General features: G+C 45.2%; 1 protein-coding gene across 2 annotated transcripts in view; it reads right to left on the bottom strand.

Moving 5' to 3' along the window:
* The window catches only part of LOC114244172 (P protein), a 43,059-nt gene that overhangs the window by 3,821 nt on the left and 11,659 nt on the right, over nucleotides 1-27,579 (bottom strand). The window contains exons 2-16 of one of the 2 annotated variants that reach the window (XM_089737795.1): nucleotides 23,552-23,763; nucleotides 21,024-21,177; nucleotides 19,977-20,019; nucleotides 19,367-19,502; nucleotides 12,397-12,572; nucleotides 10,841-11,098; nucleotides 8,957-9,160; nucleotides 8,168-8,283; nucleotides 7,016-7,154; nucleotides 5,562-5,697; nucleotides 3,336-3,538; nucleotides 2,401-2,494; nucleotides 1,461-1,603; nucleotides 920-1,030; nucleotides 228-375 (exon numbers count right to left, since the gene is read on the bottom strand). In XM_089737795.1, coding sequence (XP_089593921.1) covers nucleotides 228-375; nucleotides 920-1,030; nucleotides 1,461-1,603; nucleotides 2,401-2,494; nucleotides 3,336-3,538; nucleotides 5,562-5,697; nucleotides 7,016-7,154; nucleotides 8,168-8,283; nucleotides 8,957-9,160; nucleotides 10,841-11,098; nucleotides 12,397-12,572; nucleotides 19,367-19,502; nucleotides 19,977-20,019; nucleotides 21,024-21,177; nucleotides 23,552-23,747 — 2,257 coding nt within the window. In that variant the 5' untranslated portion in view covers nucleotides 23,748-23,763. The remainder of the gene's footprint in view (nucleotides 1-227; nucleotides 376-919; nucleotides 1,031-1,460; nucleotides 1,604-2,400; nucleotides 2,495-3,335; nucleotides 3,539-5,561; nucleotides 5,698-7,015; nucleotides 7,155-8,167; nucleotides 8,284-8,956; nucleotides 9,161-10,840; nucleotides 11,099-12,396; nucleotides 12,573-19,366; nucleotides 19,503-19,976; nucleotides 20,020-21,023; nucleotides 21,178-23,551; nucleotides 23,764-27,579) is intronic. The other variant, XM_089737796.1, reaches the window with a different exon arrangement.

Below are 27,579 nucleotides of genomic sequence, written 5' to 3'. Positions count from 1 at the left end.
CATGTTTGGTTTTGTTAATTTAGCTATTCTGCAGGTTTTATTCAAATTCATCCCGATGATTTAACTATAACAAACAAACGAAGAACTTCAATTTTAATTCGGTCCATTTTGTATTTTGATACTGGTAACAAAGACACGAAACCAATTGCCAAATTAAAAAAAAAATATTGAAGAACAATGACGCTCAGATTAGCTTTCGCAAATTAGAGTATGATTTATAGTCTTACCTCCCAAACAGACGCCGAACAATAAAGCCCAGATCAATGGCTGCATAGGCAGGTCGAGCTTTAAGTTCGATCCCATGGAGACCACGACGCGGACCATCATGGTTGTCAGCGGTATGTTGTCTACGAAAGCCGATATCACACCGGAAACCTTGAAGCGAAACGCGCGAATATGAATATCTAGAGGCGTTTATAAACAATTTCGGATACAAGAGATTGAAGTGGCAAAAGAGTCCACTGAGTTTCTCGCCGGATCTTCTTGATTCCGATCCGGTGAAAGATTCAGGGAAGCACTGCTCTTGCTAGGGCTAGTGTAGGTAAATACTTTGAGGTTCAGCACGTGAGCTCACCTACCCGTCCGGGCGTAGCAGGAATAGCCTCGCTACCAGCGAATAGGTAGGGAAAAAGAATGGTTTTTTTTAAAGACCGGCGACAAAATCCACCCCAACTTGTACGTCGAACGACTTGAATCTATTTATCGGGAAAAGAGGTGACGAAAAAAAAAATACCTATGTATATGTATATAGTAATATATAAATCGTTTATAGATTTATCCTAACAATTTGACAAAGGACTCTACATAAAGAAATATCTCGTAAAGTCAAAATATGCATAATCATAAAAAAAAATAACCTTAATTAATCTGTGCACACGTTTTATTGAAAACAACGCCATCTGTTATTTGAAAAACTCACCCACAAGGTTAGCAAGATGGCGACTGCTAGTCTGGAGCTCTCGTCTACCCTCAGAATCAGCAGTTCCATGATACCTCCGATGTACGATATTAAGCCCAGTTTCGACAACGCCTGTTGAATAGTTTGTGTTTTATAGTTTGCTCGCGAATAGTTGTTGCCTTATCATTTCTGTGGCGAAGATCCCGTTGCGAGGGTGTAATCTTCGATCGAATCTGTCAAGGTTGACCTGAACCTTCACAGAAAGAGGAATTTCGTGATTTGTGAACCAGCGATGGAACGAACATAGCTCATGCTGGAATGAGCTCTAGCTGAAACCGAATATTGTGATTCTTCAAAGCACCATCATTTTCCATTTCCTTTCACCTTGAATACCCTATGTTCCATATTCTCATCATGACATTTTAACGCTTTTTTTTTATTGCCTTTGTAGGCAGAGGAGCATACGTGGTGATGGTAAGTGATCACCGTCACTCATGGACGTAAGTAAAGCCAGGTGCAGAGCCAAGCCGCTGGCTACGTTGTATTTGAAAAATCGGAATACCTCCATGAGTACGAACAAGGCCGCGAAGAACAGCAGCGTGGACCACTCGACTCTGTGCAGCACCGGCTCCAGGTCCTCGCGGTCCGCCAAGATCAGCAGCAGGATCGCGCCCAGCAACGCCGTCCAGCCCAAGGACACGCTGTCTACGAAGTTATACCATCTCATACAATAAACCCAAAATTTGTAACACCACAGTAGCTAATGAGTCCGTTGCTTTTTAGAAGAAGAAAAAACATAATTGGCACAAAACGTCACTGTAAATGTGTGAAAGGGACAGCAAGATATTTCTGGTACGCTCCAACTCTCTTAAATACTCGTGCTAATTGTGATGATTATTTATCCTTTCATCAGTTGAACTGTAGTATACAACCTGGGCTAGATTGGTTTTTGCCTACCTATTCGTTGGTACCCTAAGAGACTATTCCAACTACGCTATGTCTGGTAGGTGAGCTCACGGGCTCAACCCGAGAGAATTGCGAACACTGAACCTAGCAAGAGCAGTGCTGAATCTACCATCAGATCAGAATCGCGATCTACCGAGAAGATCTGGCGTGAAACTATGTCTATAGGTCATTTAATCGTTTCTAAATACACTAAAACATGGACATGCTGTTAAGATATCTTAAAATACGTTTGCCGTGTTTTTCTCGCAGCCGCCATTTTGATTTTTTTGTCCTACCCACTCTAGTAGCTCCGATGGGTTATAGTCGATTCGCAGAACGAGACCACCTTGAATGGATACGCGTATAAAGAGTTCTCAAAACGTCTCATAACTTGTTGCCTTCGACCCACTGTTGGCCACAGCCCTCCCTTTTTTGAGCCATAATACTCGATCGACCTCCTTTCCCATCCAGATCCACCCCGCCGACCCGACTCTGACATTGGTCCACCATGCCATAGGCCTTCCAGCACCTCTACGTCATGTAAATTGATTACTCACCTAGAGCCGGCATTGAGTGCAAGAAGAATACCACGACCACAAAGCAGACGGCCACTGAAGCTTTGATCAGCAGAGCTTTATCTCTTATCTTGTACTGAAATTTAATTGTTTCGTTATGACGGCCGGTGCGTTCGTATCGAACGGCGCAACTGTGCTAGGTTTCGAATCCCGCCGGCGGGTACCAGTTTTTCTAATGAAATACGTACTTAACAAATGTTCACGATTGACTTCCGCGGTGAAGGAATAACATCGTGTAATAAAAATCAAACTCGCAAAATTATAATTTGCGTAATTACTGGCGCTAGGACCTCTTGTGAGTCCGCACGGGTAGGTACCAAGAACCTGCCTATTCCTGCCGTGAAGCAGTAATGCGTTTCGGTTTCGGTTCGGGTCACTTAATTAATGGTTCGTATGGATCTTTGGAGCTCGCACGGGTATATAGATGCCTTCCAGTTTCAAGACTGATACGTTCTGATATAAAATTGAGAGTTACACGTAACGTCTCAAGGTGCAAATAACAATAATTTGAACCCTATCTCGAGTCCCGAAGCAGGTGTCTCACACCTCAAAGAACAAGACAGTTTGGCTATCAAAAAAAGCGGTATATCTGAACAGAGAGGCTCCGGGTAATATGGCTAGACTCTACTCCGAAAGCTGGTAGTGATAAAAAAGCGATGACGGAATCATCTCTATCAATAGCTGCCCATTATTTTCACTCGTGTCTTATGAGTTTGCACGGATAGGTATCACGACTCTCTGTTTCTGCCGTGAAGCAGTCATGCGTTTTGATTTAAAGGGTGCGGAAGCTGTTGTATTCGGGAAATGATAGACCTCAAGGCTGATGGTGGTGGAATTTACTGCGTGTTGTCAACCACACATGAGTGAACAAACTGGTGCTGCTAAAAACGCCCTGAAACCGTTAAGATACCCGTTACCTTTTCTTTCATTTCTTTGAGTGTAGTTTGGAATGTCTCTTCCGGGCATGCGCGGCTGTTGCTCTTCTTGATTAAGACGTCCAATTCCACGGTCAGCTTCCGTATCTTCCTCTCAAGCCTCTCTCTGACGACTTGCACATCTTTGCTGAGGTGCGGGAGGGAATCCGCCGCCCGCCGCCATATCGAGATCTGATGGCTAAGGCCTTGAACAAGTAATGGAGCGAAAATTAATACGGCCACCGTTTCGATGAAACAAAATAACTTAAGAACTAACTACCCGCAACTCTGTACCGAGAATGTTCCACAATGAATCCATTTTGGATTTCTCAAACCTCCATTTATTATTATCGATTCTTATTTGCAAGTTAAGTAATGGTATTTTGTTATATTAAATCAATTTTTGTATATAGGCTTGCTCAGTTAAGTTGGTTTGTTGCGAGTAGTTCCTAGATAATCATCTTTTTTTAAATTTATTTATGAAGGAAGGATTAACTGGTGACCCTTTTTTTTTTTTTTTTTGGTCAGGAGGAAATCGCCGGACTTCCGCCCTTTTCTGGGGATACTGGGCGGGGTATGTCAGAGTCGAACTGACTAAAACCTCCTGTCGCTCAACAACCAACGTCCAAACCTCGCATGAGACAGAACTCATGACAAGGCAAAGGGGGGAAAGTGAAGCGTTTAGTGCGGAGCACATCTCTCCCATCACCCTCCCCCTCGGGACGTCGGACTGGCGGTCGTCGGCGCCACGACCACCAGCCCTCTCGGTCGGCAGACTGTCCGAAGCCCGCCTAGATGGCGCCGGTTAGAGTGGGTTACCCTACGGAATACCCCGCTGGGCCAGAACCAGCGTGGGTCGAGGATAGCCGGCCTTCCATCACCCGGATGCTCTTGCGTAAAACGCGTGCAGAGCAGCTTGCACGTCGTCTTCTTAGGCCCCCTCGCCGGTCCCCAAACCGACATGTGAGGGGACCCGAAACACTTAGAGGGCCAGAGCTTGGGCGAGATCCGCCTCCCTGGCCCCCGCTCGACGGCGGCGGGATTGTGCGTCTCTCACGCGCCTCGCCGCCTCCTTCTGCGAGATGGTGCACTCGCAGAAGTCGAGCATCGCCTTCCACGACTCGTCGTCGCCGAGCATCGATGCCACAACACTCGGCAACGACAAGTCGGTTCTTATTTTTGCGACGAGGACACGGCGCCACCCCTCCCATGCGGGGCAGGCGACGAGCGTATGCTCTGCCGTGTCCAAGTCGCAACCACAATGGTGGCACTCTGCCGTCGGCTCGGCTGTGATCCGGTGCAGGAACTCACCGAAACAACCATGCCCAGTGAGCACCTGCGTGAGCCGGAAAGTGAGGCGTCCTCTGTCACGATTCACCCAATCCACAAGGACCGGGCGAATCGCCTCGACGGTCCTACGACCAGCCGAAGGATCAGCCAGCCGTCTGGACCATGACTCCAGCACGGACCGCCGAGATTGGCCCCTCCGCGCTCTGACCACACTGGGGCTGGGACGCGCCACGCCCCGGGCACGAAAGTCAGCCCGCCACTTATAGTCAGCGGCGAGCGCCTCCGCTTCCAGAACCCAGGGCGGCGTCCCAGCCAGTACACACGCCGCCTCAAAGGAGATGGTGCGATAACCACGGATGACCCTGACCGCGATGGTGCGTTGCGGCCGTTGCAGCAGCTTCGCCACCCCCACGGCCAGGGACTGGCCCCACACGGGCGCCCCGTATAGGGCCATTGATCGCACCACCCCCGTATAGAGACGGCGCGTCACCTGGTCAGGCCCCCCGACGTTGGGCAGAAGCCGGCTTAACGCGCCGGCCACCCCCAACAAACGAGGGACCAGGTTCTGAAAGTGAGAACTGGTGACCCTTAGGCCTTTCCAGTTTCACCAGGACAGGTGGACGAGCAAAGGCTCAGCCAGGAGGGGTGGGATTTTTTTACACCTGCCCGAGCGCCTCCGAAGGAGACCTAACAACTCAAGAGCAGCTGCTTCGCGAATGAATCTACTACCGGATCGGAATCGCGACCCGCTGAGAAGATCCGGCGAGAAACTCAGCGGGTTGATGCTTAGGTTAGGTTGCACGTCGAACTCTTTGCAGAGTTCGACGAGTACCGTTACCGGGGTTCCTAACCCTGCTCCTAGTGTTAGATCTAAAGGCGTCTAATGCAATGGTTATTGGATCTGATGGATTGGTAAGGACGTGTCTAGGGCATATTCACCTCTGATCTCCTTGGGCACTGTCAGTCTAAGTTTATTCGAATCACGGAAGACGTATCTTATCTGCATGGCCGTCTGACAGAACACTAATATTATTCCCAGAGCCATGTGCGCTGTGAAATTGGCGAAATTAATACCCTGAAACGAAAACAATATAATGTAAATACCGGTAACTATCCTGGAACATTTGAGAATGTTCTGGACTAGTTTTGCTTATGCCGATATCATTTTCGGGGTCATCAGAACACTCTTGATATAAGTAGAACTGCTATAAGTGGAACATCTCCAGAACGTTCCAGAACATGTTCCAGTTTTTTCCCCTATCCGTTTCTGCTATTTGAATCTTGTTACTCGTATCCACATAGCATATTATGCAGTATATAATAGATCACGCTATGCCAAGCTATTCGAATAAGGATTCAAGAGAGTGCTTCTTATGATTCAGCTTGGTTGCGTCTCTGATGTGGCTTCATGAGCGATGCTGAACACATCAAGGCCAAGGCATTTAAACGTAGGTCTCTAAGTGAGGCGGTAATACGCTCTGGGCTGGAGGGTAGGCCAGCCAGTGGAGCAGACTTTGATGTCATGTCTTTGAAGTTTTTTTTATTGCCTATGTAGGCAGACGAGCATATGGCTTATCTGATGGTAAGTGGTTACCGTCGCTCATGGACGTCAGCAATGCCAGAGGCAGAGCCAAGCCGCTGCCTACCATTAAGTACACTCCGCAAACCTCATTAGAAGAAGGACATGCCATAGCGCTCGGGAAACACCGTGGAAGGGAGCTCATTCCAAAGCCGGATGGTACGTGGCAGAAGAGATCTTCGGAAACGCACTGTCGATGACGCTGCGGTTCCAGATAATATAGATGAACTCTGCTCTGATGGCGGGAGGTGCGATGAAAAAAATATGTGGGGGTCATCTCGAATAATTCCTCATAGCATTCCCTAGTGAAGTGACTGCATTTAGATTGTGTTTCCCTTCCCTATAAGCGCCAAGACTCATTTAAAGCTAGGTGGGCTGCTTTTTTTTTTTCCGGTACAGCAAAGGGTTAAACGCATTGCCATTGTTGCTGCTAGTGTCCAGTTTCTTTTTAATCTATCATATTTTTTTTTCTTAAATTTAAAAATTCTTTGTAATGGAAAACGATGTTGATATATTTGGGACTGTCATCTGTTGAAATTAAAAATGAAACGACATTTTAAATGAAAAGTGTGGGTATTTCGTTAAATACTCACACTTTTTATTTCGTTAAATACCCACACTTTTCATTTCAGCGGGATCTTTGGAAGAAACCAAGAAGCCACGTTCAGCGACTTTGTTCCATTTTCCCACAGCCGTTTGAACATGACGAAACATTGAATTGATAACAGAACAATTCGCACAGCTTCGCTCCTCGCGTCCCCGCTCACGAGTCCAGTGGACTGTCAGAGCTGGGATGGGATTGGTTGGTATTTACAGAATCGATGACAGCTCTGTTCGAAGCCACAATCACGTTGGGCGGGTCGCCGACAGGGGTCGCCGTGCCTCCAATGTTGCTGAATATCGCCATGAACATGAGGATCGGCACCGGATCTAGCTCCATGACTTCGCATAATCTGAAAGCGAAACATACGTATAGGAATAGACGAATTGGTTTTTTTTCCTACCTATTCGTTAATATTGAAGTGGCAATGGGCTGGCCATATTAACCGGACAACCGATAGCCGTTGGGGTAAACACGTTCTTGAGTGGAGATCGCGAACTGGAAAACGCAGTGCAGGACGCCCTCAGGCTCGGTGGAGTGATGATCTGTGCAGTGCGGCTGGCAGGAACTGGATGAGAGAAGCCGAGGGCCGTGCACAGTGGCGAACAATTGGAGAGGCCTATGTCCAGCAGTGGACTGCTATAGGCTGATGATGATGATTCGCTGGTAGTTTAAGAGGCTATTGCAGCTACGCCCGGACGGGTAAGTGAGCTCACGGGCTCAACCTGAGAGAATTTGCTAACACTAGCCCTAGCAAGAGCAGTGCTTCGCAGAATTTACCACCGGATCGGAATCGCGACTAAGAAGATCAGTCGAGGAACTCAGTGAACTGAGAGACAACTAGTCAGGTCTTGATATAACTTAAATGGAGACTTTTTGTGTGGTCTAGACAAACTGTCGTTCGACGGGCTCTTGATCTAAAATGATTAATTTGATACATTAATCAACTGGGGTGAAATGAAATGAAATGAGACGAGATGATATGGGATGAAATATAATCTCAGTAAAATAATGGTCATTTACTGCGATTTTTTAGTGGACTTTTTGGAGGATCCCAAGAAGTTAAGTCCAGCGGCTTCGTTTCATTTTCCCACATTTGTGCACTTTCACAGATATGAAACAGTTAATAAACCACCGTTATTACACATTTAAACCTGAAGAAACACTAAATATACTAAATAAAACAAATCACACAACTTCACTCCTCGTGTTCCCGCCAAAAAGCCTCAGTCGAGATTGAGTGAAAAATGCACAGATAGTATTTTAAAAAAAAGTAGCATAATAATATGAGTTTCGTTCCGCGCTGTGAGATCTTGAACAGATTGTCTTATCAAGTCTACCTGTGTTATGTTTGACAAGACTTACCGTATGGTGATTGGAGACATGAGGAGAATGGTGGTAACATTATCCAGTATGGAGGATACCGTTGCAGTGATGGCGCATAGCAGCAGAATCAGCGGCCATAGTTTACCTTTGGTCACCTAAAACCATAAATACGACATTGTATCTGTATCTACATAACGCGACAAGAGACATTATTAAATAATGAAAAATCAGTTAATATTTATTTAATAACAATTTATTTTATTATCATATTAGTAATTGGTCAATCGTTCTGTTATTTTGATAACGTTTAATCTGTTAGTATTTTACTAAATGGTAACTTTAATTATGAGCTGGCAACACCGAATGGTAATAGCTTCGTAATGGCGGGCGAATGATAAGTCGTTTATTCTATTGTTGACGGCGTTCGCACGTGGTGGCCATATAAAAATCCTTCGGCTCTAAATCACTTATTATCATTGTAATCCGGAATTGTTCTAGTAATTTAACCGTCTGTATAATTAAAATAGTGAGCAGTCAATACTCCTCCTCCTTGTAAGGATTTAGTCTGAATCAGTCCTACCCTGGGAATTAATATGCTTGGCTGTTTGTGCCTAAAAGACTCGATAATGGTGCCAAATAAAAATTGTGCGCGATAAAAATACGTCCTACCGCTATAACATATATAAAACATACAGCGGAATTACTATTCGAATTCGAAGTATTGACATTCAATACTTTACTTTCGTTCGTCTACTCCGCACTAGATAGCGCTTTGCGTTGTTCCACTAAACAATGCAGGATGGCGGTACCTATAAGTAATGACAATACCTGGAATGTGAACACAGCCAAGAAGTCGAAGATTCCCGTTTCAGCCATAATAGCAACAAGTAGCATCATACTGAAGAGGAGGATCAAGGTTTCCTCGTTCAACCAGGTTATGACTTCGGACAGGGCGGGCCGATCTCCAGCCAAAGCTAAAGCTGCGAGGGACATTGTGGACATCGTTACGGCCGCAAGCGTACGGTTGATGATCTGAAAAATATATATATGTCGAAGAAGCTACAATTATTAACACCATCGCCAGACATCGCAGGGGCGAATAAGGTGATCGAGCTAAGAGAAATACTCAGTAGACCAATCACGTTTGTTAACTTAGAACAATTTAGAAATCTTCTCTTGACGTCAGCAAATGAAAACGAATGACAGTTCTTAGGACGGTGGCGCCGCTCTTCAAGAAGGCTGGTTGGTAAGTGTGATGGCGTCTACGCGCCTCCATCGGCTAGGCTCTGTCGTAGCACGAAGTTGGCCGAGTTCCGACGATACCGAAATCGTGCTGCCATCTCTCGGGAATCATGCTGCGTTTCGTTTAGCTACCAAACTAAAGACCGTCTCCGACACATAATATAATAGATTGGGACATTTTTGCAACTTTACAGGAGAGAGAGCCATTTAAAGTTTAAAAAAATACTTCTTTAGCAGTTTCAACGGAGTAAGCTTAATTGAAGTTCAATTAAAAATATCGAACTGTTGATGCTAGTTAATACCAAACAAAACGCATTTTTAATTACAAAGAAAAATGGCGCGTGTTAAGCGAAATGTCGCTTAAACCGAAGAGCTTTTCGCCCCTCGATATGTACTTTTGCAACTGAGACAGATCAGAGGACGAGTTCGCAACACATTTGCTGCTAAGTAATTACTGGGGTCTATTGGCAGTCTTATACCTCGAGACATAAGATCGGACACAATTATTGTAACTGCTGTCGCATCGAACCTTTTATTTATTTATTGCTTAGATGGGTGGACGAGCTCACCACCCACCTGGTGTTAAGTGGTTCTGGAGCCCATAGACATCTACAACGTAAATGCGCCGCCCACCTTGAGATATAAGTTCTAAGGTCTCAAGTATAGTTACAACGGCTGCCCCACCCTTCAAACTGAAACGCATTACTGCTTCACGGCAGAAATAGGCAGGGTGGCATCCTACCACCACCTGGTATGATGACCGGGAGATACCATATGGTCTGTCTACATCAATCTTGGCTAGCAGTTGTCGAGGCCTGAACGATAAGACGCGACTGTGCCGATCTTCGAATCCCGCTAACATCTAATTAAACACGTACTTAACAGGTACTCACGAATGACTATGAGCGAATAGCATTGTGTCATTAAAATCAAACCCGTCATAAGTTATGATTTGCGTAATTACTGGTGGTAGGACGACTTGTGAGTCCGCACGGGTAGGTACCACCGCCGCGCCTAGTGAAGCCGCGATTGAAAATAAGACTTGAAACAGTTATACTACGCGATTGAGGCATGTAGCCCAAGTTTTAAGGGCGACGTTTACGTTGACTATGTCTATGGGCTCCGCTGATCGTTGAACATCAGACTGGTAGTAAGCACGCGCTGCACACACCAATAAAAAGGTTATTCCATGCAAAAGATATTCTAAAGCAATTTTTTTATTGCTTAGATGGTGGACGAACTCACGGCCCATAGACATTTATAACGTAAATGCCGCCACCCACATCGAGACATGAGTTGTAAGGTCTCAGTTTTTACAGTACAACGGTTGCCGCGCCCTTCGAACCGTAACTCGTTACTGCTTCACGGCAGAAATGGGCAGGGTGGTGGTACCTACCCGTGCGGACTCACAAGTGGTTCTAACACCAGTAAGCTCGTTTTACTTGCGAATCTGACATAAACATTAATCACCTCAAAGATAATTAAGACGTACAGTCCGACGAGGAGGACGCAGGCGTATATGACCCCCACATTTTCGTCCACTGGATCTAGCTTATATGCCACGCTAAAAGCTACAAAAGCCCTTGAGGTCGTCACAATTTTTAGGGAGCAGTTCCGGTTCGCAGATATCCCTGGCCTCAATTTCAAGATCGCAGATCTCGTCTCGGCTCCACCGAAATCCGGCAACGTGTCGTCTTCATCTAAATAAATTGTCCAGTTCTCGGATTTCTGGACCATAAAAAAAAGCTTCACGTTTGTCGTCAAAAGATCGGAACACGTAATAACCTATGGGGGAGCTAAGTTGAGCTCCCCTCCACGGTGTTTCCCGAGCGCTATGACATGCCCTTCTTTAAACGAGGCCTGTGGAGAGTACTTAACGGCTGTCAACGGCTTGGCTTTGCCCCGGGCATTGCTGAAGTCCATGGGCGACGATAATTACTCACCATCAGGTGGGCCGTATGCTCGTCTGCCTATACGGGCATTAAAAAAGCTACGACATGGCTTAAAGGTATCATAACATTGTTGAAATTTTAGTGTAAAAAATGGATGAGATAAAAGAAGATGTTGTCGTCGTCGTGGCCTAAAGGATAAGACGTCCGGTGCATTCGTATCTAGCGATGCACCGGTGTTCGAATCCCGCAGGCGGGTACCAATTTTTCTAATGAAATACGTACTTAACTATTGTTCACGATTGACTTCCACGTGAAGGAATAACATCGTGTAATAAAAATAAAACCCGCAAAATTATAATTTGCGTAATTACTGGTGGTAGGACCTCTTGTGAGTCCGCACGGGTAGGTACCACCGCCTCGCCTATTTCTGCCGTGAAGCAGTAATGCGTTTCGGTTTGAAGGGTGGGGCAGCCGTTGTAACTATACTGAGACCTTAGAACTTATATCTCAAGGTGGGTTGCGCATTTACGTTGTAGATGTCTGTGGGCTCCAGTAACCACTTAATATCAGGTGGGCTGTGAGCTCGTCCACCCATCTAAGTAATAAAAAAAAAAAAAACAGAAAAAAGAAGAGGAAAAGTCGCTCCGTGTGGCACGATTGGATATAATACTGGAGACATGACCCAAGATTGACCTCAGATAGGCAGCACGATAAGAGGACATGCTGCGCCGACCACACAGAACGTAAATTTTACACCAGACACCAGTAAATTTTCATCTAATGAAAAACCTCATATTGCTATTGCACTAAATGGATGGAGGTCTCGGATTGTAACTAGCTACTGGGGTCCGTAGCTGCATCGCAAATGCTGTCCATCCCAAGATTCGATGTCAAAGACTCGATTGCATAAGTCTCCCTTCAAACCTTAAACTTGGGAGGCAATTCCTACACGTGCCTTATAATACGTAATGCCGTTTGGCCATCATAACAGAAAATATCTTAGTAGGCATGCCATCCACGGAAAGCGCATTGGTGCTTTTCGCTTGTGACGCCACCAAGATTTACCGAAAACCCTCAAGTTCTGTGAAGACAAAACAGCTACAAGTGATCTATTGATACATTGCAGCATCGGACCTCTTTCAAATTCATAGCATTCGTCCGAGAGCTTTCAAGCCACATTGTGACGCTTTTGCTTCTCTCTTTTATGGTATCATTGAGCTTGATTTCGTCGTTCTCCGCCAAGAACGGTCCCGACACACTGATTAAGATGCTGTGTGGGCGCGACGCTTCTAGAGATGCAGACTTCATAGCTGAAACAAAGAGTTCAGCATGTTTTTCTAATCAAAAAATACTTTTACGGTATAATCTCGCTTTTTTCCCCGTGTAGTTATTATTTTAGCGGATGGATTTGGATTGCCCAATAATGCAACACTGAAAAAAAGTTTTTATTGCTTAGATGGGTGGACGAGCTCTCAACCCACTTGGTATAAAGGGGTTACTGGAGCCCATAGACACCCACAACGTAAATGCGCCACCCACCTTGAGATATAAGTTCTAAGATCTGAAGTATAGTAACAACGGCTGCCCCACCCTTCAAACCGAAACGCATTACTGCTTCACGGCAGAAATAGGCAGGGTGGTGGTACCCACCCGCGCATTCCGATAGAGGCACCCGTCACGTGCGGACGTGCTCATCGACCACTCGATCGCCCGATCTTTGTTCGCCTGGCTTTTGTTAGCCCGGCCATTGTTCGCGCGGCCTGTGTTTGTGGTACATCTGCCGACTAAGTGCTCTTCCTGGAAGTTTTTATTTGTTTTGTTTCCTTTTGTTGTTTCTGTGTTCGTGGTACATCTGCCGACAAACTGTTTTCCTGGAAGTGTTTAATTGTTCTGTTTCTTTTTGTTATTTCCGTTTTGTTGTGTTTTTTCTTTGTCCTGTAGTAATCGTGCCGCATCGCCACCTGTGTTCAATAGAACCACTCAGGTCCGAGAAGTTGGGGCCTCGCCGCAAGGCGAGTGTTTTCAAGACCCGGGGCCGCCCCACCTGGGCACTCAGCGATCATGGACGCTGTATTCGCGGAATTCCTCCGACTTCGCCACCCACAGCTCGCCTCAGAGTTTCTGGCCTTCAAGGCCGATCACACCGCGAGCCCTCTCGTGGACTCCGCCGAGCTCGCTGCTCCTGCGTCGCCTGTACCTGCGTGCAAAGCTTCTGCATCGAGCACCGCAGCCTCCGTCGTGCCTGCCGTTCCCGCGTCGCCTATACTGGCGAGTAAAACTGCTGCGTCGTCCGCCGTGGCCACCGTTCCAGCAGCGCGATCATCCGCAGCCTCCGTCGTGCCCTCCAAAACACCTGCTCGTAGGTCACCTGCGCCCGCCTCCTCGTCCTCCGACTCTGACTCGGAGATGGAGGTCGACCTCGCTCCCGTCTCATCGACGGATGGATTCACCCTGGTACAAAAGGGTAAGAAGCGTGCCGCGGAGTCTCGAGCTCCCGCGGCCGCTAAAATTAGCAAAGCCGCGAACGCGTCGCGCCCCCGCCCTCAGACTCCCGTTGCGCCTCCAGCGCGTGCCACTCCGTCGCCGCGTCCGGTGGCACAAAATAAAACCCCGACCCCTCCCCCGGTAATCCTCCAAGAGAAGGCAGCTTGGGATCGAGTTTCCCTGGCCCTTAAGGCCAAAAATATCAACTTCACGAATGCCCGTAACCTCGCGAACGGCATTCAAATTAAGGTTCGAACACCCGACGACCATAGGGCCCTCTCTTCTTACCTCCGTAAGGAGCGTATAAGTTTCCACACGTATACGCTCCAGGAGGAGCGCGAACTCCGTGCCGTCATACGTGGCATCCCTAAAGAGTTGGATGCCGAGCTAGTCAAGGCCGACCTTCTCGAACAAGGCCTACCGGTTAACTCCGTACACCGCATGCACACAGGTCGCGGAAGGGAGCCATATAACATGGTTCTCGTCGCCCTCCAGCCTACCCCCGAGGGTAAGCAAATATTCAACATCCGAACGGTCTGTAGCCTTTCCGGAATCGCCGTCGAAACCCCACACAAGAAAGGCACACCTAGCCAGTGCCATAACTGCCAATTATACGGGCATTCTTCCCGTAACTGTCACGCGCGCCCCCGATGCGTCAAGTGTTTAGGAGATCACGCCACGGCCCTCTGCACTCGCGATCAAAAAACCGCGACGGAACCGCCTAGCTGCGTCCTGTGTCGTACACAGGGTCACCCCGCAAATTACCGCGGATGCCCCCGAGCCCCGAAAATAAATCGCCGCGTCGCCCGCCAAAACCGCCTCCGAGCTTCCGGCCCAGACATCATAGCCTCGGCACCCTCTGTGTCGCAGGCTAAGCCAGCGTTCGTTCCGGCGCCGGTGCCCAGTGTCTCGGCTTGGGCGAAACCGCTGCCGTACACGAACACGGTTACAACTCCCTCCTCCGCGATTCGTCCCGCCCCCGCAACTCGTCCCTCTCCCGCGACTTGCTCTCCGACCGCGTCCGACAATCTCGCTTTAGCGATCGACTTCTTTCAGTCGATCAACTTTGAGCGCGTTAACGCTTTGGGCGACGCCATTCGCGCTGCCTCCACTGCACAACACTTTATCGCCGTTGTGCAAGAATACGCCGACGTATACGCGTCATTAAATACGTACGTCCTCCCCTCACTCCGCCGGTAATCAATGGCGTATATAAGTAGAATAAAGCCCCTATCCGTAACGATAGGATTTTTTAACGCTTACGGTCTCGCAAATCAACGTGATCAGGTTTCTGACTTTTTGCGTGACCATCAAATTGATATCTTTTTAGTGCAGGAGACCCTACTTAAGCCCGCGCGCCGTGACCCTAAAATCGCGAACTATAACATGGTCAGGAACGACAGGCTCTCTGCCCGTGGTGGTGGTACCGTCATTTACTATAGAAGAGCCCTGCATTGCGTCCCGCTCGATCCTCCCGCGCTCGCTAATATCGAAGCATTAGTGTGCCGAATCTCACTGACGGGACACGCGCCGATCGTTATCGCGTCCGTTTATCTTCCACCGGATAAGATCGTTCTAAGCAGTGATATCGAGGCGCTGCTCGGTATGGGGAGCTCTGTCATTCTGGCGGGCGACCTAAATTGTAAACACATCAGGTGGAACTCACACACCACAACCCCGAATGGCAGGCGGCTTGACGCGTTAGTCGATGATCTCGCCTTCGATATCGTCGCTCCGTTAACCCCGACTCACTACCCGCTAAATATCGCACATCGCCCGGATATACTCGACATAGCGTTATTAAAAACGTAACTCTGCGCTTACACTCGATCGAAGTAGTTTCAGAGTTAGATTCAGACCACCGTCCCGTCGTTATGAAGCTCGGTCGCGCTCCCGATTCCGTTCCCGTCACGAGGACTGTGGTGGATTGGCACACGCTGGGCATCAGCCTGGCTGAATCTGATCCACCATCGCTCCCGTTTAACCCGGACTCTACCCCGTCTCCTCAGGATACCGCTGAAGCCATAGACATCTTAACATCACACATCACCTCGACATTAGATAGGTCATCGAAACAAGTTGTAGCGGAGGACTTCCTTCACCGCTTCAAATTGTCCGACGATATTAGGGAACTCCTTAGAGCTAAGAACGCCTCGATACGGGCCTACGACAGGTATCCTACCGCGGATAATCGTACTCGAATGCGTGCCCTACAACGCGACGTAAAGTCTCGCATCGCCGAAGTCCGAGATGCCAGATGGTCTGATTTCTTAGAAGGACTCGCGCCCTCCCAAAGGTCTTACTACCGCTTAGCTCGTACTCTCAAATCGGATACGGTAGTAACTATGCCCCCTCTCGTAGGCCCCTCAGGCCGACTCGCGGCCTTTGATGATGACGAAAAAGCAGAGCTGCTGGCCGATACATTGCAAACCCAGTGCACGCCCAGCACTCAATCCGTGGACCCTGTTCATGTAGAATTAGTAGACAGTGAGGTAGAACGCAGAGCCTCCTTGCCACCCTCGGATGCGTTACCACCCGTCACCCCGATGGAAGTTAAAGACTTGATCAAAGACCTACGTCCTCGCAAGGCTCCCGGTTCCGACGGTATATCTAACCGCGTTATTAAACTTCTACCCGTCCAACTCATCGTGATGTTGGCATCTATTTTCAATGCCGCTATGGCGAACTGTATCTTTCCCGCGGTGTGGAAAGAAGCGGACGTTATCGGCATACATAAACCCGGTAAACCAAAAAATCATCCGACGAGCTACCGCCCGATTAGCCTCCTCATGTCTCTAGGCAAGCTGTATGAGCGTCTGCTCTACAAGCGCCTCAGAGATTTCGTCTCATCCAAGGGCATTCTCATCGATGAACAATTCGGATTCCGTACAAATCACTCATGCGTTCAACAGGTGCACCGCCTCACGGAGCACATTCTTGTGGGGCTTAATCGACCAAAACCGCTATACACGGGAGCTCTCTTCTAGACTTGCGCAAAACATCACTTGCCAATGTAATGTGATATGACATCACTTTTACAGACAGGTGATATTACTCGAAAACATTACACATCACTCTTAACATTACTCGGTGCGTTCAATAGATACTGTGACGACGAATACATTGTATCTATACACCCGCATCATTACTTAAGTGATGTGTTCATACACATCACTTAGGTAATGATTCGGGTGTGTCATTACAGTAGTGTATTACAATACAAAGTATGAACTTTGTATTGTAATACACTGTTATATTACTTGATAGAGATTGACTTACTTAATAATATAATAATTTTATTTTTTACTTAATATAATTTATTGCGGGATGAACGGATTTCATATGGCGACTTGGACTGCAAATTGAGCTCGACAATAATGTTAATATACGAGAGCAGTAGATGCATTGTTTCGGCGTGGTCTCCTCAAAATGCATCCAAAGAGGACTGTACTTTCATTTAGACGCCGTTCTTTCTTTCACTTATTAAACACGCATTAAAACAAATAATAAAACTATTTTCAAACAAGTGCTGAAGTAATTCAAACACAAAAATTAATATGAAATATTACTAAACAATTACGAGCGACTAGCGATTTTACAAAAGTTGCGAATTAAAAATTAAGTAACTACTTGCGGGGAACTACTGGCTGGCCGCATGAAAAATATAAACACAAATACCTATATTAAAATTCAGACGTACCATAGGTATAAAAATGTACCTAGCGGCCAGGGCATACGGTTCAAAATCACTAGGAATAATTCCGTGTCGCTTGCTCATTTATTTTGGTCGATCGGTCTGTCTCGCTCGCTCGGTTCCGTTCGTGTACTAAGCAACATTACACGACAAAGAAAGAAACATGTTGGGTGATAGTGTGATGTTTGTTTCCTTCGCGTAATGTGTGATGTTGCATTACATCGTAGAGTAATATTACCGGAGTAATATCACTCGCATTACTTACACATGTCTACTCTCTTCTTCGACGTCGCAAAAGCGTTCGACAAAGTCTGGCACAATGGTTTGATTTTCAAACTATTCAACATGGGCGTGCCGGATAGTCTCGTGCTCATCATACGAGACTTCTTGTCGAACCGCTCTTTTCGATATCGAGTCGAGGGAACCCGCTCCTCCCCACGACCTCGCACAGCTGGAGTCCCGCAAGGCTCTGTCCTCTCACCCCTCCTATTTAGCTTATTCGTCAACGATATTCCCCGGTCGCCGCCGACCCATTTAGCTTTATTCGCCGACGACACGACTATTTACTATTCTAGTAGAAATAAGTCCCTAATCGCGAAGAAGCTTCAGAGCGCAGCCCTAGCCCTAGGACAGTGGTTCCGAAAATGGCGCATAGACATCAACCCAGCGAAAAGTACTGCGGTGCTATTTCAGAGGGGAAGCTCCACACGGATTTCCTCCCGGATTAGGAGGAAGAATCTCACACCCCCGATTACTCTCTTTAGACAACCCATACCCTGGGCCAGGAAGGTCAAGTACCTGGGCGTTACCCTGGATGCATCGATGACATTCCGCCCGCATATAAAATCAGTCCGTGACCGTGCCGCGTTTATTCTCGGTAGACTCTACCCCATGATCTGTAAGCGGAGTAAAATGTCCCTTCGGAACAAGGTGACACTTTACAAAACTTGCATAAGGCCCGTCATGACTTACGCGAGTGTGGTGTTCGCTCACGCGGCCCGCACACACATAGACACCCTCCAATCCCTACAATCCCGCTTTTGCAGGTTAGCTGTCGGGGCTCCGTGGTTCGTGAGGAACGTTGACCTACACGACGACCTGGGCCTCGAATCAATTCGGAAATACATGAAGTCAGCGTCGGAACGATACTTCGATAAGGCTATGCGTCATGATAATCGCCTTATCGTTGCCGCCGCTGACTACTCCCCGAATCCTGATCATGCAGGAGCCAGTCACCGTCGACGCCCTAGACACGTCCTTACGGATCCATCAGATCCAATAACCTTTGCATTAGATGCCTTCAGCTCTAATACTAGGGGCAGGCTTAGGGACCCCGGTAACCGTACTCGTCGAACTCGACAAAGAGGTCGACGTGCAACCTAACCCATGCATCAGCCCGCTGAGTTTCTCGCCGGATCTTCTCAGCGGGTCGCGATTCCGATCCGGTAGTAGATTCATTCGCGAAGCAGCTACTCTTGAGCTGTTAGGTTTCCTTCGGAGGCGCTCGGGTAGCTGTTAGCAAATCCCACCTCTCCTGGCTGAGCCTTTGCTCGCCCACGTGTCCTGGTGAAACTGGAAAGGCCTTCGGGCCACCAGTAAACTTTCAATCATAAAAAAAAAAAAAAAAAAAAAAAAACCCACCCGCGCGGACTCACAAGAGGTCTTACCACCAGTAATTACGCAAATTATAATTTTGCGGGTTTAATTTTTATTACACGATGTTATTCCTTCACCGTGGAAATCAATCGTGAACATTTGTTGAGTACGTATTTCATTAGAAAAATTGGTACCCGCCTGAGATTCGAACACCGGTGCATCGCTCAACACAAATGCACCGGACGTCTTATCCGTTAGGCCACGACGGCGTCAAAACTTGCTTATTACTTGCTTATTAAAATGGCCGATTTTGCCATTAACAATACTCACTTTTCACTTCGTCGGGCGCTACGGACGCGACGCTCCTCGTTTCCTTCTTAACGTCGTGCGTCAGGAAGATGACTGTGAAGAAAATCCAGCACGCCAGCAGAACTGTCATCTTGATATAGTAGGCTGGTTTCGTTTTCTGTTAAAACCAATATCAGTTTTGCAGCGCGCAATGTATTTCAAATAAGCGCGTTCAGACCCAATTTGTTAGTGCGGGTAGTGTTTTTTTTAAAAGATTTTACGGCCTAGTAACGAGACCTTTAAGCCAAGTCTTATAAACTTCTTTCATTCTGTTACTGAGCTCCCCTCCACGGTGTTTCCCGAGCGCTATGACATGTCCTTCTTCAAACGAGGCTTGTGGAGAGTATTAAGCGGTAGGCAGCGGCTTGGCTCTGCCCCTGGCATTGCTGAAGTCCATGGGCGACGGTAACCACTCACCATCAGGTGGGCCGTATGCCCGTCTGCCTACAAAGGCAATAAAAAAAAAAATAATAATAATTCTAAATTGATATTTCATACTTTCCAAAAAACAAATAAATTCATTGCTAACAACACTCATATGCGTCAAATTTCTATAACTATTTAATAGATTTACGTGTAAGCGCTACTATACCTTTTCCGTCTTCTTATGTTCGTTTGTTGGTACATTGTCCGCTCTGAAAACAATCATAATATACTTTTTTATTATAAAAACGAAAGACGTAATTTCGACCCAAGAATTTTAATATCCTCGGAATGTTGCAGCGATACTTTTCGGAGTAGCAGCACTAAGACAAGTTGAAGTGTGAATTAACCGTCGTCCACGGTGGCAACATTAAGACTTTGATGTTTTTTTTGTATGAAGGAAGGATTACAGGTAGCCCGGAGGCCTTTCTAGTCTTAACCGGACAGGTGGGCGAGCAAACGCTCTGTCAGGAGGGGTGAAACTTGCTAACAGCTGCCCAAGCGCCTGCAAAAGAGACTTAACAACTCAAGAGCAGCTGCTTCGCGAATGAATCTACTACCGGAGCGGAATCGCGACCCGCTGAGAAGAACCGGCGAGAAACTCAGCGGGCTGATATATGGATTAGTTTGCACGTAGAACTAGGAGAAAAGTTACCAGAGTCCCTAAGCCTGCTCCTAGTGTTAGAGATGAAGGTGTCTAATGCAAGGGTTATTGGATCTGGTGGATCCGTAAGGACGTGTCTAGGGCGTCGACGGTAACCGGCTCCTGTGTAGTCAGCGATGGCAACAATAAGGCGATTATCAGGACGCATAGCCTTATCGAAGTACCGTTCCGACGCTGACTTCAGGTGTTTCTGGATCGATTCGATCATTGGTCTATCGTCTATAGGCACCGGCTAACATCCGATAGACAATCAACTCATTTACAGATGATCTAGTGCAATAAGATAGTAAAATACTGGTGGTAGGACCTCTTGTAGGTCCGCGCGGGTAGGTACCACCACCCTGCTTATTTCTACCGTGAAGCAGTAATGCGGTTTGAAGGGTAGGGTAGCCGTTGTAACTATACTGAGTCCTTATGACTTATATCTCAAGGTGGGTGCCGCAATAAAGTTGTGGATGTCTAATGGGCTCCATTAACCACTTAAAAACAGGTGGTCTGCGAGGTCGTCCACACATCTAAGCAATAAAAAATAAAAATAAATTTTAAGCGTACCCTTTAATTTCTGTGATCGTGGGAGTCTCATTAGAGTCTTTCTTCGCGCTGCAGACTTCAGTATCTCCTACTGTTGTGGGCGAAGGATCGACCAAAGACAGTACTTTGATTTGATTCCCCGATTTTGTGGCTAACGGTGTAGCTTCTACAGCACCTAAAAGGAAATTGGTACAGAGTCGTCTGTGGTGATTGTGAAGAGTGTGACGTCATTATACGCAAAGGGCGAACTGAAGATGTCGCTTTAGCGCAGTGGCTTGGCTTCTTGACTATCTGAATTGAGATTGGGCGAAATTAACAATACAGTTACGCGTTGGGGTTAGGGATAAATAAAAACTCTACCGAATTACAAGTTAACACTGTATTGTCACTTAGAAAACTCACAAAACACTTTAAAATTCTTAATTCACTTCTTCTGCTTCGCTTCAGGTGATCCGTTCGCTGTTTCGCTTCGAGTAGTTCCTAAAAAGTCGGACATACATAATAGAAATACTAGGAACAAACACAAGCTTGTTGTGCCGATGAGTAGGTTACATAAGATACGAAATTCATTCGGGTGTTTGTCTGTGCGCCTGTACAACAAAATCCCACAAGATGTTCAGAACCTACATATACATAGGTTTAAGAAAACTATTAAAGAACATCTGTGCAATAACGCTTACTATAAAGTCAATGATTATCTAGAAGATTGCACAAAGTGGGAATGAGTTGCTCGCTCCGGGCATTTCAATATTGTAATAATTGTTACGTTATAATACTCATTGTAAAAAATTCATATTAAAAAAAAATCTAATATTAAAAAATAAATAAATAATAATTTCATATTTAAAAAAAAAAAGACATGCCCGCTGAGATTCTTGCCAATTTTTCTCAGGACGGAGGCTAGTTCTTGTGAATTGGCGGTAGTTCTTTTGACGTTCAACAAGTATGTACTTTCATTTACGTTGAATAAAAAAAAAAAAAATTGATTTGATTTGATTTGATTACTAACTGCTTCGTGTCATCTCTGCAACGCTTTTATAGTCTATACGACATCTCTAAAATTATCGAGAAAAATTTTCACAAGTAGAGTATTTTCGATGTGTGTTTCCGCTATCTGATAGTGTTGTACTTCTCGAGCGTTCTAGATGTGACTAGATCCTTTGATATTCGTTTCGGCTATTCGGCGATAGATGGCGTTACTATTACCGGCGTAATAATTCTAGTATTATCTATCAGCCACTGCGGGACATAGGCCCTATCTAACCTTTGCCAAAACAACCGGTTCTGCGCGGTCTACATCCAGCCATTCCGGTGACCTTGAACAGGTCGTTGGACCACCTTGTGGGAGGCTTCCCACGCGGTCTTTCCCCCAGAGAACTTTTCAGCAACATCTTTTTTTTTGTTTAGATTGGTGGACGAGCTCACAGCCCACCTGGTGTTAAGTGGTTACTGGAGCCCATAGATATCTAACTAGTCAGGTCATAAGTATTGTCACACAGTAAAAACTTTTCTTTTAGAATGCTGGCCACAAAAAAGTTTATTGAATTCGAATTTCGAATTGTTCATGAAAATAAAAATGTATACTTTTAGAATTTTACTCATTTTTAAATATGGAGTGGACGCTTAAAGAAGACCGTGTTGCAGTTATTGCGCTGCATCGTTGCGGTTACGCGCCAATTCAAATTTTTAACATACTGAAAATTTTGAATATAACCAAAAGATTCGTTTATCGTACCATCAAACGATACAATGAAGACTCTAGTGTAGATGACAGGTCAAGAAGTGGCACGCATCACCCATTTTCTTCGCTCATCGGATAATGCAAACGAAAATTTCCATTGATACTGGAAACGGCTGATTTAGCACACCAAATAAGTAAATGTTTACTTAGATATATCACACATAGATACACATAAATATTTTTATGAATGTGTTAATACTAGTTCTTACCTCATGGAAGATTTTGGTAATTGTAAAACACAAATCTTGTGAAAATAATGTCATACGACTGAAAGAGTTATTTGGCCAAGTGTGTAGGAGGCTGTACCACGATTTCTCCATACGATTCCTCGGTTAAAACTCGATCGTCGCTGTTGTTAAGTAGACCGTTTACCATTCGATGGTCAGTACTCCTGCGTGCCATGGATCACTTGCTGCTAAGTCACCAAACTCAGACATCACCGCGTGATTTTACATTGTACAACGCTTGCCCCACCCTTAAAACCGGAATGAGTGTTCCAAGGCAGAAATAGGCAAGATGGTGGCGAAACTCGGCGCGCGGTCTTAGAAAATACCCCACCACATGCACGTAGATGTATCCGCTCATGTCTCGTGCGTTCCTGACACCCGTAACACATGAAACTGTCAGAGTGAAACCAGAAGTGGCTTCTCGTTTAGACAGACAACGTTCCTAGTCTTCAGGCTTACGGATTAAAAGGAAACCTTGCGTCTAGAAAGGTTTATCTTGGTCTATAATCTAAAATGATTTATTGCCATCAATCGCGGGGTAGATTTGAAGACCATTCCGCAGAGAAGTCTGGTTAACTTACCGTCTCTTTCGTACATCTGCCGTAGGGACGCCAACGAAGGATCATTCTTCACCTCGTCAGGCAGAGCCAGCCATAGCTGAATGTTGTCCGTGGTGAGTTCCCCGCAAGATACTAGAGAATACTGGCTCTTGTCCAACTCCCGTTTGGGTGGCTTCGAAAGACCTATCCATTCTCTGAAGCTCTTCCAGCCAGCCATTTTCACTTGGCATCACCTAAGGAACAAGGTTTGGTGTTATTAGCTGCATCGTATATGATATTCGTAAGCGCAATGATGATTATATCTTATCGCGAGATAAGTTTTTATTGTGTCTTAATTATGCGCGTCAACTGTCAATTGCCGACCTAGGATATAGCAGGGTAGGGGTATACGACAAACAACGTATACAATATACCACGTATATAGTCAGAAAGTATGAATCTTTTAATTTAAAACGCTTAAAAATAATAACGTTAACGCTTTTAATACTAAAATTGTTATCACATATTTTGCGGAAACTGTTAAGGGATTTTTGAAAAAAGGTAGGTACTTCATAAATAACTTTATTAAAAAAAAATAAAAAGTGATATGCTTGAATTCAGAGCAAAATAAAATTAAATGGTTATTTAATGTCGGGGCGCGCCAGGGATGGCTAAGCGGTAGTTTCCGTCATCACTCGTATTCGATTGAACTCAGTTTAGTCAATAAAACTTTTCAATAATAATTATTGAAACTCAACACACACAGCTTTCACAATGACAGGGTAAACCGACAGTTTCGTTGCACATACCGACAGACCGACTGACTGACTGACTGACTGTCAGAGACTCACTGCTGAGACGGACGGAATCACTGCCTGACACGAATGCCACGACTCTGTCCACGTACCGCCATTTTATACTGTGGCGTTACGGAGTCTACCCTACATTTTGTGATATTTATCAAAACAACATTTCATCATTTAAAATAATAGTCAAAACAACGTCTTAATATTACTAAAAGTCGTTAACCACGACATATAAATGTTATTAGCTTACTGAAACCTTTATATGTGAATGCGCTAACACGTCCGTACAGTTCAATACCTATGATCACACTGCGAAAAATTCGGTACTCCGACGCGGCGACGCTTCCTATTTTATACGCATTAGTAGAGAATCGATCTATCGACGGTTTGCGCACAAGGCTAAATAACGTTATCAATTTAAAGGCGTTTATCACTGAACCATTTGAAAAGCGGTAAACTCGTGTAAAAACGAGATAAACTTACACAGATACATATTATTGAGGATGACTCTTCGAGCAGACACAAGAGAGAGAGAGAGCGAGAGTACACTTTATTGCACACCAACACACAATTTACATTTTTAAAAAAACACGATACATTTGTAAAATAGGCGGTCTTATCGCTAAAAGCGATCTCTTCAAGACAACCTAAACAGACAGAGCTAAAACGACAAGCGCTTAATTTATAAATTACAATTATTTTTGTAAATTCAAACGACCACAAGAGAAACGTTAAAAATAAGTTGCTGACTGGTTTGCTCTTCAATTTGACACAGAACGCAGTCCTTCCACTGAAATTGGTGATTTTTGTATAAAATTTCAGACAATTTAGTGTATATGTATTCGAAGAACGAATTGTAGTTTGACTGTTCGTTTGTTAACATTCCCTGTGCCTTTTTTTAGAAGCATTTATGGCGGGAATTTTTTTATTGAGTTTTTAATTAAGGAAATTTTTGTTGTTACGGCCCGTGCAAAACTTATTTAACCGAGAATTCAATCACATTCTAATATTAAGCGAACACAAAAACTTCATTGTTATAATTGAGAGATAATATAATATTATAAAAGAGGAAAGATTTGTTTGTTTGTTTGTTTCGAATAGGCTCCGAAACTACTGGGCCGATTTGAAAAATTATTTCCATTATTTCCATATATTCCATTAGAAGCCGACATTGTCCCTGATGAACATAGGCTACTTTTTTTAATTTTTTTTTTATTTTTTTTTTTTGGTTTCATGTGTGTTGTAATGTTTCCGAAGCGAAGCGAGGGTGGGTCGCTAGTTGAGAGATATTTTTGTTAGGTCGCTAATTTTAACTTTTTCACGTACCTGCCTACGTATATTTAAAGACAATTGGAATGTTAATTAAGTCTTAATTACCGTAGACGTGTTGTTATCTATTCTATTTTTGGGTGGTTTGTTTCTCTTATTGCTATGAAATAATGGAATTCTATTTTCCTTTGATGCTAATAATAAACTGAATCGTCCAATAAGCCAGGTGAAAATATCCGTATTTTTCATTAAATCTTACTTATTTGAATTAATTCGTGTTCGCTTTCAATTTCATTTCAATCATCAATTTCACTGGTGGTAGGACGTCTTGTGAGTCGTTGTGTGATTAGGTACCACCACCCTGCTTATTTCTGCCTTGAAGCAGTAATGCGTTTCGGAAGGGTAGGGCGGCCGTTATACTGTTAAAACTGAGACCATAGAAGTCATATCTCAAGGTGGGTGGTGGTAATTACGTTGTAGATATCTATGGGCTCCGGTAACCAAGTAATACGACGTAAATGCGCCACCCACCTTGAGATATAAGTTCTAAGGTCTCAAATATAGTTACAACGGCTGCCCCACCCTTCAAACCGAAACGCATCACTGCTTCACGGCAGAAATAGGCAGGGTGGTGGTACCTACCCACGCGGACTCTCAAGAGGTCCTACCACCAGTAATTACGCAAATTATAACTTTACGGGTTTCATTTTTATTACACGATGCTATTCCTTCACCGTGGAAGTTAATCGTGAACATTTGCTGAGTAAGTATTTCATTAGAAAAATTTGTACCCGCCTGGGATTCGAACACCGGTGCATCGCTCAACAAGAATACACCGGACGTCTTAACCCTTAGGCCACGACGACTTCAAAACGACAACCTCATTTCATCCATCCATGATCTACCTTAGTACTGGTGGGTCGCGAAAGGTCTACTACGCACTGGTGGAAATATCATCGGGGACGCAATTCTGACCTGCCATCGCATCAAATATGTAGTTTTTTACTTGCCGCATCCAGGATGTTGAATGGTCAGGGATAAATTACACATCATTATTTTCGTATTTTATATAATAAAAAAAATATGTCGTAATGACTATATCCATCTCTGTCTAATAACAATAATGACATTAAAACGGAAACCACAATGGCATTCAAATTTTAATGATATTAAACGGGTACCAGAAGTTGAGTCGTACGTAATCAGTGGATACTTTTCAAGGTCTTCGCTAATCGTGGACCCATTGAGAAGACCTCATGACATTACCGACATGAGAATTGTTGAGTGTTTGAAAAACTTACAGCTATTTTAATAGCATATAAATTATAGTTTGAAATAAATAAATAAAACTCGCTTAAACAGCAATCCGAACTAGGGGGAACCGCGCTACCAGTATACTAGTGCGCTGCCAAGGAGAAACACTATCAACGTCAAAAAGAGCAAACGATTGGCGGTTTATCGCGTCTCCCGACCCGGCAGGCTGTTTCTGGTCCAGCGGGATATTCCGGGACACCTGACGGGCTACTGCACCGAGACGGCTGACGTTGCAGAGCTTTAGATTCGCTGCGCTGTCTTGTTGAAGTGTTGACCGCGGTGACTCCCTTGACTCACGCGGGTTCTGACCTCGGGGGGATCGGACGCTTAAGCGAGAGTGCAGGGGAGTCGTTTAGTAGGTAAGGCCCTAAATTCCATCCCCATGGCCCGCGGTTCGCTCCCTACATCTGAGGACCTGTCCTTCGTAGACCTCGGGGACCTCGTAGGGGGGTCCCCGGCCCGAAAAAAACCGAACTAACATTTAATTTCATTTTTTTTTCTATCCTGTCGGTACGGGTCAGGATATTAGAGCGAAGTTACAAAATTATTGTATAGTTATCGGTCAACTTGACGCGCATGGATAATATTATCAATATAATTCCGACTTCATAAAATCGTTCGAAATGACGTTCAAACATTTCGTCACATACAAACAAACATTTATTAACTACCAAGCTAATA

The sequence above is a fragment of the Bombyx mandarina genome, chromosome 23 (genome assembly GCF_030267445.1).
Source record: "Bombyx mandarina strain Sakado chromosome 23, ASM3026744v2".
Lineage (NCBI taxonomy): Eukaryota > Metazoa > Arthropoda > Insecta > Lepidoptera > Bombycidae > Bombyx > Bombyx mandarina.
Note: the sequence above shows the minus strand (reverse complement) of the source record. Positions and strands in the feature narration are given on the sequence as shown.